Source organism: Hemiscyllium ocellatum, chromosome 9 (genome assembly GCF_020745735.1).
Source record: "Hemiscyllium ocellatum isolate sHemOce1 chromosome 9, sHemOce1.pat.X.cur, whole genome shotgun sequence".
Lineage (NCBI taxonomy): Eukaryota > Metazoa > Chordata > Chondrichthyes > Orectolobiformes > Hemiscylliidae > Hemiscyllium > Hemiscyllium ocellatum.
Window position 1 is genome coordinate 31,151,200 of NC_083409.1, and position 17,887 is coordinate 31,169,086.

General features: G+C 43.1%; 1 protein-coding gene across 1 annotated transcript in view; it reads right to left on the reverse strand.

Annotated features, from left to right (window-relative positions):
- Positions 1–672: 672 nt before the first annotated feature.
- The window catches only part of astn1 (astrotactin 1), a 2,216,244-nt gene continuing 2,199,029 nt past the window's right edge, over positions 673–17,887 (reverse strand). The window contains exons 21-23 of the mRNA XM_060829548.1: positions 15,505–15,605; positions 10,140–10,323; positions 673–941 (exon numbers count right to left, since the gene is read on the reverse strand). Coding sequence (XP_060685531.1) covers positions 704–941; positions 10,140–10,323; positions 15,505–15,605 — 523 coding nt within the window. The 3' untranslated portion in view covers positions 673–703. The remainder of the gene's footprint in view (positions 942–10,139; positions 10,324–15,504; positions 15,606–17,887) is intronic.

Sequence of the window (17,887 nt, forward strand, 5' to 3'; positions counted from 1 at the left end):
TATCAGATGCCATATTTAAACCTCTTGACAGATCAGGACCTACGTGCTCTGATAACCTCCTCTACAATAGATGCTATACCAAGCCCTGTCTCATTAGCACAATACCATGTCATCTCCACCTTTCTAAAGAGTGATATCAGGCAACACAGTCCATTTTCAAGAATGGTACAAAATATGGGAGAATTTATCAGGATGGCAAACTCTAGAACCAACCAATGTGTGAAGCTAACCAAAAACCCAACTTCATATCGCTGACTGGGCAGCTTTGGATTTGAGAAAGGACCACTGCATGTTAAAATACAATGCTGCTAATCTAAGACAATAGTCAAATGAAGGGAACAGAACAACGATATCAATGTGTGTTGCAACCTACACCAATGATAGAACAACTTTAGCACTGGGAGTACATGTTATACAAACATTATTATCGCTGTCTCATTCTTCCTTCCAATCCTTCCAGTGAAGAAGTTAAAAATCAAACAATCTGCATGTTTGGCTGACACATCAAACAGATTCAGAGTTTTATAGCCAGACCAATAGTGAGCCTGGGGTTTAACGATCTCCACAAAACAATTGCAGGGAACCAAGCAACATTTTACCCAGGAGGCTGTGTGGATGGCGTATGACACGGCTGGCAAAGGTGGGGTGGGGTGGGGGGAGGTGGGTGGGATGTGGTGGGTGGGCACAAAAGGGCATTCCTTGGTTAGAACTCCTTGTGCTCCCCATAGTCATTGTACAGCACTGTCAGGAACTGCTCATCACAGATCTTCTTCACCTCCGTGCTCAGGTCTTGCCAGTTTATTCCTGAACGCTTCATTTCACTATACTGACACGAGAGGTACTTCAAGGAAATCCGCCGCAGAATGATCTTGGGCTCTCGCAGTAGACTCCTGCACCAGCTGCTCAGTTCCTCCAACTTGGACAGGATCAGGCCAGCTTTCCTACAGGTGAAGTGAACAGGGAAAGTTAGAGAGAGAGAGAAAGAGAGCAGTTGACAGTGATCGAAATAAGTCAAGAAAATAGAGATGAGGGAGACAACGAGAGAAAAAAAAGAATGTGGGATAAAGGATATAAAAGGAAAGAGGGAAAGAAAGAGGAGAAATGAATGATAGAGAAACAGAGCAGAAGGGATAGTACGAAATGGTTGGAGGAATGGGAGAAGAGGGATGAAGTAGGGGAGAGGATGTGTTAATGGTGAAAATGAGGGATAGAGACAGATAGAAGAAACAAATGATAAGTGCGTGAGCAAGAGAAAAGAGACACTGAAGACAGAACCAAAACAGAGCGCGGTGGTGAATAGAGAGTGAATAGTAAAAGGGAGAGATTGAAGTATGAGATGGAAAGAGAGAGGTTATTTTTAAAAGTTACTTTGGGCTGACTTTCAATTGCATACACAGATTAGGAATTTACACCATGCAGTGAAGAAAAAGATTTAACCACATTTGGAAATTCAACAAATATGTTCATGTTCAAACTTAGAAATGAAAAAAAAACACTATGGTATATAATTACTTCAAATTGTAGGGTGCACTTGTTCTAAGATAGACAACTGAGGTGGAGAACATAAATTAAACTTTTCAGTACTCAGTACTGTTGGGCTATTAATGCAATTGACTGTCGATGGAATGATACAACAAGCTGGTCAGATTTTGCTCAGGAGTAATGCTCTGTCTGTGAAGCCAAAGGGTCAGTCCCACTTCAGAAACATGAGTAAATAATTTGTGCTTAAACATTGGTGTGTGCTGGGGAAAAGCTACAACATTGTAGGTATCATCTTTCAGGTGAGTTGTGAAGTCAAGGTATACAATGGGGCAGAGTCTCAATACACAGCAAACTGAACAGAACATACTGACTCTCCTGGGCTGCATGGGGAGTGCACACATGTTTATTTATGGGGGTTGGTTAAAACCAGTTGTCCTGGCTCACATTGTAACAATCAATACGCATAGGATCAGAGAGGAGGTCCTGATGAAAAAAATTGAAAAGCAGGACATTGAGGGTATTAACATCTGGATTAGTATTTGAGATACATGCAGAGCAGTGGACAGACCAGGAGAATTAACACGTGGCTGTAAAGGTGGTGGTGCAAAAAGAGGTTTCTCTTCATCACATACCAGCACCAGTTTTGGGACAAGAATAGGCTATACTGATATTTGTAATAATAACATGAGCAAATCAGATCCCACAGTGAAACCTGACTTGATGGACAGTACTGTGGGCGGCACGGTGGCACAGTGGTTAGCACTGCTGCCTCACAGTGCCTGAGACCCGGGTTCAATTCCCGACTCAGGCGACAGATTGTGTGGAGTTTGCACATTCTCCCCGTGTCTGCGTGGGTTTCCTCCGGGTGCTCCGGTTTCCTCCCACAGTCCAAAAATGTGCGGGTCAGGTGAATTGGCCATGCTAAATTGCCCGTAGTGTTAGGTAAGGGGTAAATGTAGGGGTATGGGTGGGTTGCGCTTCGGCGGGTCGGTGTGGACTTGTTGGGCCGAAGGGCCTGTTTCCACACTGTAAGTAATCTAATTATTATTTTTGCAACGGGCAATCACTGAACATATTCACCAAAGGCTGTGAACATCAACATATCAGACACACTGATTTATCTGTTCTGCTTCAATCTGCACAAAATTGGACTCATTTTCCTTCATCAATAAAAAGGACTCACGTTGTTGCGACAGGCTGTATTCAAGACAATAACTTGTATTTATATCTGTCATGATTAAATGCCCCAATGCACTTCACTGGAGTGCTGTGAAACAAATTTTAAGCCACATAAGATGACCAAAAGTCAAGTCAAAGAGTTAGACTTTGAGAAACATCTTGATGGATGGGAGAGAAAGGAGAGAGAGAGTATTGGAGGGAGGGAATTCCAGAGTTCAGGGTCTAAGGAACTGAAAGACTGCTGCTCATAATACAAGATGAAACTTTAGGATATGCATCAGGTCAACCCTTTGAGGAGCACAGAGATCTCACAGGGTTGCAGGAGAAGATAGGAAGAAGAGGTGATTTTAAAATCGAGGATGAGAATTTTTAAACTGTAGCATTGTCAGACCAGATACCACAATATAGCAAGCATAGGGGTGTTGTACGAACAGGACTCGGTCCCAGTTACGATGTAGGCAGCAGGATTTTGATCGTTTCATGTTTACAGAGGGTGAAAGGTCAGGCGGAGAACATTGGAATAGTTAAGTCTGGAAGCAAGGAAGACATGGATGATGGTTTCTGCAAATGAGCTTCTATCCTGTTAAGCCCCTGAGTGTGAATGTGCTGGTTGATCAAATATTCCGGATAATCAAGATCAAACATTCCGGATAATCAAAAGGTACATGGAACTGCAGTAAAACTCTGACCAAGCAGAACTTCAAGACATCAATATCCTTCAAAAGAGTCTATGTAAAAACATCAATGCACTTCCTCAAATCAAAACACAGTAAGTATTACAAATGTAATGCATCACAACATAAATAGTTGGACATGGCTGTAGATCACAGTATTTGAGGTCAATAGCTTTTTGCCAGTTTATCAAGAGTGTCAGTTGAGAAAGTGCCTGTGAAAACAAAGTTTGCTGTTCTTCAAAGATGTCTTCTCTAACTCTCCTCTCACTGAGTACAAACCCAACCTATTCAACCTTGCCTTGGAAGAAAGTTATTCCATCCCCAGGATTAAGCCAGGGAACTTTCCCTGCAGTGCCTCCAATACCAATTAATCTGTGTTCAGGTAACAGGAACAAAACTGTGCAGAATACTCCAGCTGTGAGGAAGGTGTAAATAAAACTAAGGATAGCTCCGTGAGAAAGACGAGGAAATGGAGAGAGAAAGGTATGTTGGAGGCTGATAGTGAGAGTGGGATGTCACATTAAACCCTCCTCTTTAATCTTGTTTGGAAATGTGGCTATTGTGTTGAAAGACTGCCAGAATGGAAGGGCTAATCTATTCTTGGGGAAACTTAGAATTTTTGAGGGAGCAGTAAAAGAGTTATGGAATGGAAGGAAAATGTATTCATTTTTCAGGCACTTTCTGTGCTGAATTACTGCTCAAACTCAATGACCGCTGCTTTGTAGGTCAAAAGGTGTTCTGTTCCAGCAATACGCTGCCACCAGTTAATGAGCATTTTTGGTTGTGGATGTTATGTACAAGGACAGAAAGCAACTTTATGGCATCTAAACAAGCAAACTGGGGGGAAATTATCTTGACGTGTGTTCTCCAAAAGATTACACATCCGAGTCCCGTGTTAGAATATCAGCCAAGAAAGAGTCCTCATGTGAGACGTGAAGCTGCAACTTTCTGACGGAGCTCCAAAGACCTTTTATGTTCACAATGGAAGAGAGACAAACAAATCTGGATTTCTAAATAGGACTTGGCACCTTGCCAACATCTTGCTCAAAAAAATCAGCACTTGCCCTGGGGTGGTTTGGTTTTTTTTTATTTGCAGCGAGTGAGTTTCCTTTTCCACTGCGTTATTGATTTGCAGGAAAATTCTATGACGTCCGAAATTAGCAACTGTTGCCACACTGTAAAATCTCCAGGTTACACGATAGCTTCTCAGCTCAGTCAGGAAGGATCTCTCAGACTGTTCAAACTCGCCACTTTGACCAACTCTGCCTGTTCTCTTATTGAACTTGGCTTGTTGACAATTTGCTGCAAAGTTCATCTTGGAGAAGTTGATGCATCGCAGAAACTCAGGAGGCTAGGATTTTGGAAAATGCAAGCAGGAATTAGTTTACAAAGGACAACATTCCACAATAGCTTTCTCCAGTTCTCTGGCCAAAGGTATATCTGGCCCACAGCACTAAGGCGTAGGGCAACAAGGTGGGTTCCAAAACTACCTCAGTATGTGCTATCCCGATCAGGTGATCATCCAACCACCTGAGCCAACCCAACCTCCCTCACGACCCATAGTGACTATAATGAGGTCAGTCAGGTGGACCTCATAGAATATGAGTTCCCTGATTGGGGCTGTTAATCTGGTTCAATCACGGAGCCCTGGCTGACAGATATAAACTGAGAGCTAGCTCTGAGGAAGCTGAATCAGTGTCGAGGACTTTGCATGCCGAAGCAAAGGGTGAAACGGTGATGGGATACTGCCCTCCGTGGAGTCTTTTCATCCCGCAGCTCCAAACATAAAGGACTTGATCTGACAGAACACACTTTTCATGCCTGTAGCTATGGCAAGTGGTGATAGGAGCTCCAGTGTCTTTTCTTCACATGACTGACCCGATGTCTCTTACTGCCCATCATTGATGTACGTGGGAAGAATGTCAATACTCAAAACCTGTCAACCTCATTATAAATGTACCTCCTCTGGTCATCTGGTGCTGGGATTTGAACCCAAAGCTCCTGGCTCAGAGACAGACGTACTGCCCACTGCACCACAATGATGCCAATTTTTCCCATGAAAGCAATTGCGCCATCCAAATGTGTTTTTCTTGTTAATGTTAGGCTGTGATGTGCACGACTGAATTTAATCCCCCAAACACCCAGCCACACTCTCAAAGTGCAGACATTCTATTTTAGCAACGTACAAAGGAAAACCAACTCAAACATTTCTGTCGTTCAGCAACGTGACACTGTGCTACATGTTTTTTCAAAAACTGACCCGTCACATCTGGGACAAGTGGGACTTGAACATGGACCCTCTGGCCTAGAGATGGGGGCTTTACCATGGTATCACCAGAGTTCTCGTGACACTGTTCAATACTGACCTGTGCCCTCAGACTTACATATGCCCTTCCCAGGCACTCACACTTCTTTCATCCCAAAAAGGTTTTATTCAGGAATTCAGAACATTTTTGTTTGGCTGTGTTCACAGCCTGTTTCATGAAATATATATACAAATATTACTGATATATTTATCACAAACAACAAAGCCAGACCCAAAACAAAGGCAATAAATTCATTGAACGGGTAGCAAAGAAACAGAAGTTATGTACGTTTAATCTTTACACCCTCAGCATGTTTCAAAGTTTTATTTTACTGGCCTAATATAATCTTCACAATGATATATGCCCAACACATGCTCCAATAGTTACATGTGGGTGGCATGGTGGCACAGTGGTTAGCACTGCTGCCTCACAGCGCCTGAGACCCGGGTTCAATTCCCGACTCAGGCGACTGACTGTGTGGAGTTTGCACGTTCTCCCCGTGTCTGCGTGGGTTTCCTCTGGGTGCTCCGGTTTCCTCCCACAGTCCAAAGATGTGCGAGTCAGGTGAATTGGCCGTGCTAAATTGCCCGTAGTGTTAGGTAGGTTACGGGTGGGTTGCGCTTCGGTGGGTCGGTGTGGACTTGTTGGGCCGAAGGGCCTGTTTCCACACTAAGTCTAGTCTAATCTAATCTAATGTTATTGCTGCACCACCAGCACATTATTGTGGTGAGGTGTATTTTTCAACAAACAGCAACGTAAACAGGCAACTCATGTTATTACAGAAAACTTCCAACTTCCAATGATGCTGTTGATAGATCACTACCCACCTAATGGCCAAACAAAATGGTGGTAACTGCATTTTTCCTTGCCTTTTACCAACGTGATAGTAAAACAGTAAGTGACAAATTGCAAATAGTAGGGGTACCAACTGTGAACACACGTAATGATTTTGCACTCGTCATGTTTTGGGTAGTTGCTTCACTGATGTAACTGGATCAATGTCTGAATCACTTTACAAATGCTGTCATTCAACTGATGATCACATTCAGTGTACGGCTTAAATAAAAAATCATAAGACCATAAGACACAGGAGCAGAAATTAGGCCATTCAGCCCATCGAGTCTGCTATGCCATTCAATCTTGGCTGATAAGTTTCTCAGCTCCATTCTCCTGCTTGCTCCCTGTAACCCTTGATATTTACCTTTGTCTTAAAATATACTCAGTGATCTGGCCTCCACAGCCTTCTGTGGCAGTGAATTCCATAGATTCACCACTCTCTGGCTGAAGAAGTGTCTCCTTAACTCTGTTCTAAAAGGTCTTCCCTTTACTCTAAAGTTATGCCCTTGGGTCGTGGTCTCTCCTAATCTCTCTTATGATCCACCCAGATCGTTGGGGGATATATCAAAGTGGGGTATTTAAAGCAACAATTTAAGACTGAAATAAGGAGGAATTTCTTCCCTTGGAGGGTCTTTGGAAACCTTGATAACAAACAGCTGTGGAGGCTAAGTCCTTCCTTTATATTTAAGGGGGAGATAGATAGATTTTTGGTCAGTCGGAGAATCAAGGGGAAAAGGCAGCCATGATCCTGTGGAACGGCGGAGAAGGCTCAAGGAGCCAAATGGCCTACTCCTGTTCCTGCTTCTGATGGCCTTATTGCTTCAATGCATGATCTTTGGCTGGAATCCAGTGGGACTTGCTGATCCTACAACAGCTGTGGGGCAGATGAATGCCAAGATGGGAATGTTCAGTTCAGTGGGATGTTATCCCTGTTTTTGTAAAGAAGTTGTGAGGCTCTCTAATCACCACCCCATGCCTCTTCCCAGCCCTTTCATCCCCCACTTGCCACCTCTGTAGCAAGCCATGCCCTCAGCCATCCTCCATAACCACTCACCTAACGAGTACATAGCTATCTTGTCCGTTAGCTGGGACAGGGGTAGAGTGAGTATTATCAAGATGTTACCAAATAAACTGGGACAACTGTTGAAAAATATGTACTGACCAAAGGTCTCTTCAGGACAGGAACAGTTATGGACCAGACCAAATCCCCTCAAAACATATTAAGAAGATAGCCTCACTGTTTCTTATTTCAAAAGTAAGATGTTGCATTCCAGATGCAATTCGATTGGTCAACGACTCGACATTAGGCAAAAGACACTTTTTTCTTACAATGCCATTAAAATACAGACTAAATAAAAAGAAAAGAATTGGCTTAAATGTAACTCAATCAAAATGCTTAACTAATAATAGTTATATTAACTATTAATTAATTGTTCCAAAATAGTAATGTCCCATAAACACACCCTTGGCAAAAGGCAAGCTCAGTAAAATACATTACCCTACATGCCAATTCCTTGATCCAGGAGGAAAGGCTTCATGAGAAAACTGGGGGAGAGGGAGATTGGCAGGGAGAGATGTACTGCAGCTTCAAGACCCCAGCAACGGCAACTGAAAAACTAAAAATCCTGGTTCTGTAAGAGCTTGACCCCATCCATTCAGGCTGCTCATATTGTTCCAACCTTAGTAATAAAAAAACCCCAAGGCCTTACAAGCTGTTTACATTATGGGCTTTGAAGCAGACTGATGGGCATCTCTGATCTTAACCTCTCATCATAAAAAAGGGCAAAATACACCTCTTAAACCCCTCGTATCCTCACATCACCGAAGAGCTTCCAAGTGAGTACACTCAGGTACTGGTGGATCACTAACAAAGCCCATTTCATGATAACATGCATTTAGCCAAACCCACTTCAGTGGTAGAGAGTCGCTGTCCCAATACAGTAAAGTCATTCCATGTAGTTTGTTGACGTTATGACTTTTTCTTTCAAAACTCGGATACGCAACGCAGAATTTAAAAAACAAAAGTCTGCCCAAGGAATTCTTTGGAGTTGTTAGCAATCACAAATTAAAAGGACAGCGTGGTGGCTCAGTAACACTGCTGCCTCACAGTACCACGGTCCCAGGTTTGATTCCAACCTCGGATGACTGTCTGGGTGGAGTTTGCACATTCTCCCCGTGTCTGTGTGGGTTTCCACCGGGTTCTCCAGTTTCCTCCCATGGTTCTCCGGTTTCCTCCCATGGTCCAAAGATGTGCAGGTCAGGTGGATTGGCCATGCTAAATTGCCCACAGTGTTAGGGGCATTAGTCAGAGGAAAATGGGTCTGGGTGGGTTACTCTTCGGAGGGTCGGTGTGGACTGGTTGGGCTGAAGGGCCTGTTTCCACACTGTAGGGAATCTAATCTAAGACACTTGATTTCGGAGAAAATGCAGCAGGGCTCCAAGTTACACACAATTCTCAGTATGTACAGACCTTTTCCAGAAACAGTGATGTTTGTAAATAATCAAAGGCTCAAAAAATTCCTGATTTTCCATATGGGTAAGAATAATTAATCTGGAATTTTTACACTGTGTTTTCAAATGCTCTGCTTTTATTGATACCTGCAACACAGGTACCTGCTATACCTGCTATACGTTTTTCTCAGAAATGACTTTGCCTCTTTCTCCTGGTATGTACCAATCTAAAAGGAAAGAAGCTGGTGAACAACCTTTGACAATAAAAACCAAAATGCAAATGAGAAGATAATACCTGCCCTTTTGCCTCCATCCCAATCCAACTGTGCTTCCACAGTTTCCGTGGAATTATTCTGGTACTTCAACATTAGCACGTAACTCAATTCTGGAGGTCAAAACCTTGGGGACATTGGAGATAGGAATTTAAGCTTTATCCAGGGTTTCTCCATTCTACTGGGTCAATAATCCAACCTCTCATTGCCATCTCCTTCTAACTGACCAGTGTCACCTGGTAAAGAAGATAGCCTGGGCTTTTTTATTTTCCTTCTACGGGCAGGAGGGAAATTCTTCTTGGTGTCTCTGCAAAACCGGCAATAACAAGCTGACAGACAGTACACATAAATTCCATTTTACATTGACTTCATTCCTCACAAATCTAACTACTCAGTATGGCATTAAGAGAAGCCTGAAGCGATACTAAAACAGGGCAGCATGCTCACAGAGTGTGTAGTCAATACAGTTAAGTCTAAGCTTGATATATCATGTGCTTCATGTAGAATTAATTGCTCTTCCTCCACTAGAATCTATATGGTTAACTACATTGAGTCCCTATTTGAAGAGCCTATTATTGATGTTTGTGAAAAAATGCATGACCCATTTCATTTGCATGTGAGGGATCACACTCCATGCAAGCCTGATCTAACCCTTCCCAAACCCCAGGTGAAAAAGGTCTTGGGTCCTGTTGCTGATTAGGCGAAGATATTTGTAAACTTCACTGTGGCTAATGATTACCATCTGGTAATCATATTTAACATCAACTGTGTTTTCTCTCTGTGTCATGCTGCGAATCGAAGGGTGGAGTGGATCATCCTGTTATTTTTCCATTTGTTTTATCTTTAGAAATGAGTGAAGGAATAAGCGTGAGGGAGGAGGGAAAGCAGACCATGACTGACTTCTTGGACCAGCTTGGAGCTGGCGCAAGTACACATACCTTGGGCCCAATTCATCCTCACAGCGCCATGTGAATTCTCCAAAGTGCTCATAGTCCTGATTGTAATGGTAATACACTCGGTGCAGGGTGGACGGGCCCAGATCCATCAGGGTATTGTACGCGGTCTGTTGCTCCTTTCCACTCGTGTAGCCGTTGAACAGGTTGTAGATTTTGTCAGCAATTTCTAGGGAAATCAGAGTAGACCAGTTTCAGATCAATGAGGTATCAGAATCCATTCAAACTGCCAATAAATGAGTTGAATGCCTCATTCCGCTTTGGTGGTGGGTGATGTACTGAAATAATGGAGATGGTCAAGATGACAAAACGATTTGATAGGTCCATATATAGCACCCACCATCCACTCGACTGGCAGGTTTCAAGTGGGGAGGGGTCGGGGAAGAGGGTGGGGTTTATGAAGTCAAGTGGGTAGTCTTCCTACCTTGTATCCTCCTGTCCTGACTGAATGGGGGTGGGGTTTGCCTGCTCTGGGGCCTATTAAGCCCCTGAAGCATCCAAATAATAGTCACTTAATGGCCACCCTCTGCTTGCAGTAGTATTGTACCCGTAGTGGTACAGACACACTCCACAAAGGAATTTGGACAAGGAGGTCAATTGGAGGGAAACCACATTCCCGTCAAACTTGGCCCTTCCCCCACATTCCCACCTGAGGCAAGTGGAATTTATTACTGCGAATCGAGGGCTGATGCATTTCAATCACAGCTAACTTGAAAAGGCTTTACACAGCTACAGACAAGAAGGTGGCTGAGGGAGGGAGAGGGAGATTGAAGGAAGGATGAAAGAAGAGGAGGGATGGAAGGAGGGAGTGAGGTTGGAAGAAATGAAAGAACAGGGAGGGAAGGAGAAATGGAGATTGGGAAGGGAGGGAGGAAGGAAAAGAGGCAGGGAGTGAGGATGGGAGGGAGGGCTCGCATCTAGAACAAGAAAAATACGTTTGTTGGTATCTACCATTTTTTAGGATGTCCAAAAGTGAGGGAGAACCAATGGAGTAGTTTTGAGCAGCGGTCCCAGTTAGAATGTAGCAGCCAATCTTTGCACACCAAGTCCCAAATGACTGGCTAATCTATTGTATATAATGCTTTTCACAGCCTCAGGATATCCTAAATGTTTTACAGTCAATGAAGTGTGTTGTAATGTGGGAAACACGGCAGGCAATTTGCCAAAGCAAGCTCCTCAAATAGCAATGTGATAACAATTAGATAATCCGCTACAGTGCTCTGAGTTAAGGGATAAATATCAGGCAGGACACTGAGAATAATTCCCAGTTCTTCAAAAGACACAAAAGGTGGACCTTCTGTGTCCACCTGAGAGGGCAGATCTGATCAGGGGCAACGTACCTTCATGAGGGCAGCACTCATGCTGGAGTGGCAACGTGGGGTTTATAGGAAAGTGGGGCTTGAACATGCAACGATTAAAAGTATTATTCACCAAGCCGTAGATCTCATGATACCAGATCAACTGCTAGAGGAGTAATGCATATAGTAAAGAGGCTGTGTAAAATATTCCACTCCAAAAAAAAGGTAACGGCTGATTGATTGACCCCAAAGAAAGTGTGAAGACTAGAGACAGGGACCAACTGGTAATGGGAATAAGCATTGCACCAGCTGGGATCAATCAATGGATTTCTTTTAACCAGAGGGGATCTGGAATTCCTAGAAGCCGATCACCAGGATACAGATTCCAAGTCATGAGGTAGGACATCTAGACACACACACACACACGAATTTTGCAAACTGCAGCAGAACAGTGGTATGTTTAAATTTTCGGAGCTGGCCCAGCAGGTCAGCTAGATCAGCCAGACACTAGAGCCAGCCAATTTCCCTTTGAAGTCTGTGTTTAGTGAGCAGCATCTTTATTATTCCATCTATCAGAGTGAAAGGGGAAGTGAGTACTTCATCATTCTATCGTTATTTCTTCTTCAGTTACCTGTCATATACAATAGTAATCAATTCCTTAAAGCAGAACCTTTGCTGGGTTAAGGCTATTTATTCAGTGCTCACCTCAAGGAGAGTCAAGCTGTGCAGTAACATATGATACACTTCCACAGACAACACTTTTACAGGTTTCTTACTTATAACCCCCAGGCTTCCTTATTAAAAGGGGTAAGTCTTGATCACTGGGGGGATAAAACTGTAACTGGGGGTAAATATCTTCAAGTACAATATAGGATACCAATAATTAAATGGACAGTGTCACACAGGGAACAGTAAGTCAGATACAAACAGTGATGACATGTAATTAAATAGATTCTACAGTATAGCAACAGTCCACTTGATTCAATGATCACGTTTATTCTTCCACCTTTCCTTATCTAACTCTATCAGTGCAACTCTCATAATCCTTCTCTCTTCCCCATATGTTTTATCAGGAATGGCTGATCGAGGAAAGACAGATCAAGAGGCAGAGAGCATTAGGGAGGGAATGCCAGAGCTCTGAGTCTTGTCAGATGAAAGCACACACAGAAACACCTCGAAAATGTGCAACACAGATGGAGATTATGTTGGCTGAAGAATGATCACTCAGCAAAACTCACATTCCAGCTTTGGTTCAGAGTCCTGAAAGTCACAGCATAAAACTTAGAACAGTACAGAAGAGGAACAGACCCTTCACGCTCACTATGTCTGTGTCAACTACAGTGCCATTCTGAACTAATCCCATCTGCCTGCAATGGTCCATATTCCTCTGTTCCCTCCCTGTTCATGTCTTGTCTAAAGTCTCTTAAACATTGTTTTTACACCTGCTTCGACCACTTTCCCTGGCAGCACATTCCAGGCACAAATCATCCTCTGCATAAAAAGCGTGCCTTGCACATCTTTAAAATGTTGCCCTCTCACTTTTAAGCTTTACCGCTTAATAGCTGACATTTCCACTTTGGGGAAAAAGACTGACTATCCACCCTATCCATGCCCTTCATAACTTTTTGTATACTTCTATCAGGTCTGACCCTCTCTGACCCTCTCTGCACTCCAATCCAGGCAACATCTTGGTAGACCTTGTTGGGTCCCTCTCCAAAGCCTCCACATCTTTCCTACAGTGTGCTGGCCAGAGCTGCACATACAATATTCCAAATATAGCCCAGCTTGAGTTTTAAACAGGTGCAAAGTGTCTTGCCAACTTTTATGTTCAACTGATGAAGGCAAGCATGTCATATACCTTCTTTACTATTGTATCGCCTTGTGTTGACATGTTCAGAAAGCTATGGACTTGTACCCCATAGTCTCTCTGCGCACCAATGCTCTTAAGGATCCTGCCATTCACTGTATACTTCATGGAGAAATTAAAATCAAGAGGCAAGAATCATTCATTTTTAAAAAATTATTGCTAATACTGTAGATCGTGGAAGATTAGCTGGTTAACAGGAAGCATACAGTCGGTGTAACTGGGTCTTTTTCAGGATGTAACAAGTGATGTCCACCAGGACCTCAATTTATATAAATCACTTTGATGAAGGGATGGAAGGTAAAATGAGGAATCCTCCCAGACCCTAACATCTGGGACAAAGGCGAAAAAGAAAACAAAAAGGTATGAGATGGCCAGCGAGCGGCTTCTGGAAACTGAGAGTGAAAACTGGGTACCTGGCAACTCCAGTTTGACCTTTTAGACCTCCATCTTGACCAGCAGGTGCCAACATCTCAGGGCATGCTCTATGGGCAGTGACCGCAGCACGCCCCATCCACTGATCTTGGCATACCACCCTCACTGCAACATCATGGCATATCTCCAAGTCATTTATAGTACAGTTCTGCACTTTGGTGTGCACTGGTACCTCTTATTGTAATGCTGCACACAGGAACAGGTAACAACTCATGGTTTGGATCAGAGTGCATCTCACTCATTCTCTCAGCACTCACTCACTACATATCTACTCCGGAGTTCACAGCGTCTGTCTCAGGACAGAGAGGGGATTGCGACAATGAGTTGATTCCACAAGAAATTCTGTCTTCAGCCTGTCAAGGTTTAAATCATGAGGAGTGGATGTACAATATTCTGTGGTACTGAGAACAATCTGTAGTGATTTAATCAACATTTTCAAAATGTTAAGGGCAGCAGTCAGAGCAGATGCAGAGAAATGATTTTCAATGGTTGGGGAGTGTCAGACCAGTGATTACAGGCTCAAACTTAGACCTGCTGTTTCTAAGAAAAAAATTAGAAACTTGGAGGGAAATTGAAACTGCTTCTGCATTTATAAAAGATGGAAGAAGTTTGTAATATCTTCCACAACTAACAATGTGATGCTTGATGAAGTGTGAAATTTAAATATGCGATTAAATAACAAAAAAAAAATCAAAAGGTCTGAGAAGATGAATGCAGTTAGGTCACAATTCAGCCATGACCTCATTGAACAATAAAATAGATTGGAGGGGCTGAGTAGGGCCTCCTCCTGTTCATGTGTTTTTAATCATTTACAAGTGAAGGAAAACTAGTGCATTTTACTGTCTGGTTTTCTGTCAGTGAGAAGAGTTCCATGTGATTGTCAGCTTAGCTTGTTTGATGATATCCCTTTTATTGGCTGCCTGGACTCTGTTGGATCTCTCTGGGTAGCTCCCTTTAAGATTTGAGAGGTGCGAAGGGGATGTTTCCCCTTTTGAGGAAATCTCAAACCAAAAGGCACAGCTTCAAAATAAGGAGTGTCTCACTGGGGATATAGAGGATGGTCAATTTAATTTCTCCAAGTGCCATTACTATTTCAACTCTACCCTCAGGGGCTGTGGAGGTTGCTGGCCTGATTTGTAAAGGTTGAGCTAGTCAGAGGGGGGTGGCCTTGGGGTATTATTACTAAACTGTTAATCCAGAGACCCCGCCTTGGCAGATGGTGGAATTTGAATTCGGCAAAAATCAGGAACTAAGAATCGGACGATGGCCATGAATCGATTGTCGGAAAAGCCCATCTGCTTCAACTAATGTCCTTTAGGGAAGGAAACCGCCATCCTTACCTGGTCTGGCTGACATGTGACTCCAGACCCACAGATGTGGTTGACTCTTAACAACCCTCCGGGCAATTAGGGAGGGCAATAAATGCTAGCCAAGCTCGTGACACCCTCATCCTGTGAATAAATAATAATGTCTTTTGAACGATAAGGGAATTATGTGTTAAGGAAATGGGGAAGGGCGTGGGTGCAGACATGAAAAATGAACTTGGGACCACAATCGAATGGGGGAGCGGGCTCAAAGGGCTAAAGGGCCTGTTTCTTTAAACTCTTACTAGGTCAGTGGTAAGGACCATAACTCGAGGCTGAGCTTAAGCCAAGATTGTCAGTTACATGGTGAATGGAGTGATTACCAGGGATCTTGAAATCTAATTTTGAAGCCAAGATCTGATTGAATAGAAAATGACAGGAAAACATACCTTTAGCCTTCACATCATCTACGAGTGGACATGGTACTTTAACAGTAACAGCGCTGGGTCTGGAACGTCTTCCAGTGTTATCCACTGCCCACAAGGTAAACCTGGGTCAAAACACAACAATCCAGAATATTAGCTTTTGTGCTGTTAAAAAGTGCAGTTACCTTATTCATCTTTGAAGTGTGGGTTGATGCACAAGACCTGGCAGCTGTATATTGCTGCGGCTGCTGCTGCCGCATTTTCCAGTCAGACTGAAACCAGATGTGCCTTCAGGTGCAGTTCAGTTCAGCTCCGAGACATAACACTGCCAGGTTAGTGAACACAAGCAGATTTCTGTGGTCTATTTAGCCACTTTGGCAGAACTGGTAGCCCTCAAGCTACACATGCAGGGAATGGCACACTAGTCACAAGAGTGACAACTCCTTGTCCATTCCTGAATGCTTCGATTTCACACACTAACCTTTATCTGCATAACAAAATGGATTGTGAACATGACTTTAATGCTACAGCATGCTGCAAGGCACTTTATACTGTAGGCTTCAATTCCAACTTTCCCTGGTCCACCAGGATATCAATAACCCAGGTAGTTCTAACAATGGGATGTCCCCAGTTGTTTTATTCAAGCAAAGTACATTACAAAAACTATGCAACAAATCCTACCCATGCAACGTTTGCAATCACAAATGAATTGTGGACTTGTCCAAAAATCACCCCAAAACTGGTGATCAACCCCCTCTGTCGCAACCTTTGCCCACTGATTAGATGAGCTCCTGAGCTAGGTATCTATGAGACAAGCTGCCTTTATGCTCTTTCTAGGCAGACAAGATTATGCATTCAAATTATGAAACTGTCCAGTCTACAGTAAATGATCAGTTTGATCATGAAAAATATTGTAAACATGTCGTCACCCTCAGTCAGATTGATCAATTAACTCCCGAGGAATTGATTGTTTTCCTGGAAAGAGTCTTATATCTTAGGTTTTAATGAACTTTGCCCTTGTTTGGGCTGTTGCCACCTTTATATCATATAATCAAACATATGACATTAGGCGGTGGGCTCAGTAATTAGCACTGCAGCCTCACAGCATCAGGTACGCAGGTTCAATTCCAGCCTCGGGTGACTGTCTGTGTGGAGTTTGCACATTGTCCCTGTGTCTGTGTGGGTTTCCTCCGGGTGCTCCAGTTTCGTCCCACAATCCAAAGATGTGCAGGTTGGATGAACTGTTAAGTTAACCATAGTGTTCAGGGATGTCCGGGTAAGGTGCATTAGTCAGGGGTAAATATAGGATAACACGACTGGGGGAATGGGTCTGGGTGGGTTGCTCTTCGGAGGGTTGGTGTGGACTTGCTGGGCTGAAGAGCTGTTTCCACACTGTGGGAATTCCATGATCACAAGACAATTCTGTGATTAAGCTTACTGTTCAGCTGACAAACAGTCCACATTTTCACATTTAACGTGTTTTATCTGTTTTAAAGCAGGACTCCTGCCTTTCAGATGTACCATGACATTAATGCTGAGTACTCAATACAAACACAAACATGTTCCTCCAGATACAGAAACAATAAAACCTTCTGAGTCATTAGGTTACCATCCGAACAACTGAGATTTTTAATAAGACAAGCTTCATATGGATTTTTTTTTCTTCTTTTAAATTTGGCTAACCCAGAAAATTTAAAATTCTTATCTACAGCAGGTATAAACAAAATTTAGATGGATGTCAAAAAGGCAGGGTGTGCTGTGTCACTCAGAGGAGGAGAGAGAATTGGAACAAGTGAAAGTTCTGGGAAAGGGTCAATCACCTTAGGGTCTTAGCAGAAGATCATATGGTCAGCAATGATGGAGTGATTAAAACCAGGGCTACGTAAGTGATGGACTAGAGGTAACAGTGTTTTTGCAGGATTTAAGGCAGGAAGAGGTTATAGAAATAAGGAAGAATGGGGTGAAAGAGGATTTTAACATAAGCCCGAACCTTGTCTGCAACCAACTCTAATCTGCCCTGCCACAGGCTCTATTGGCAATATTAATCAGAATGCCCTAAGGGTTGGAAGAAATAGCTTTTAATTTTCTACCTGTTTATTGAGCCAAATAGAATACTGTAGACACACAAATATTGGCATCTTCATCCAAGCTGTCCATATTTTACTCTAATGACAAAATGGTGCTATCATAATCAAAATATGGCAGCATTCTCTCAAAGTTACTGGATCCATGCTTTCCTTACCTCTCCACCTCCTGTCTTGCCTATTATCTTCAAACCCTCATCAACTCAAACTCATGACACTCTGCTTCCTATATCCTAGCTTGCATCGATCCCAATTACCTGTCATCCTTGGGTTTACTGACCTACAGATGCTTCTAATTGTCTCTGCTTCCGTTTTAAAATTCC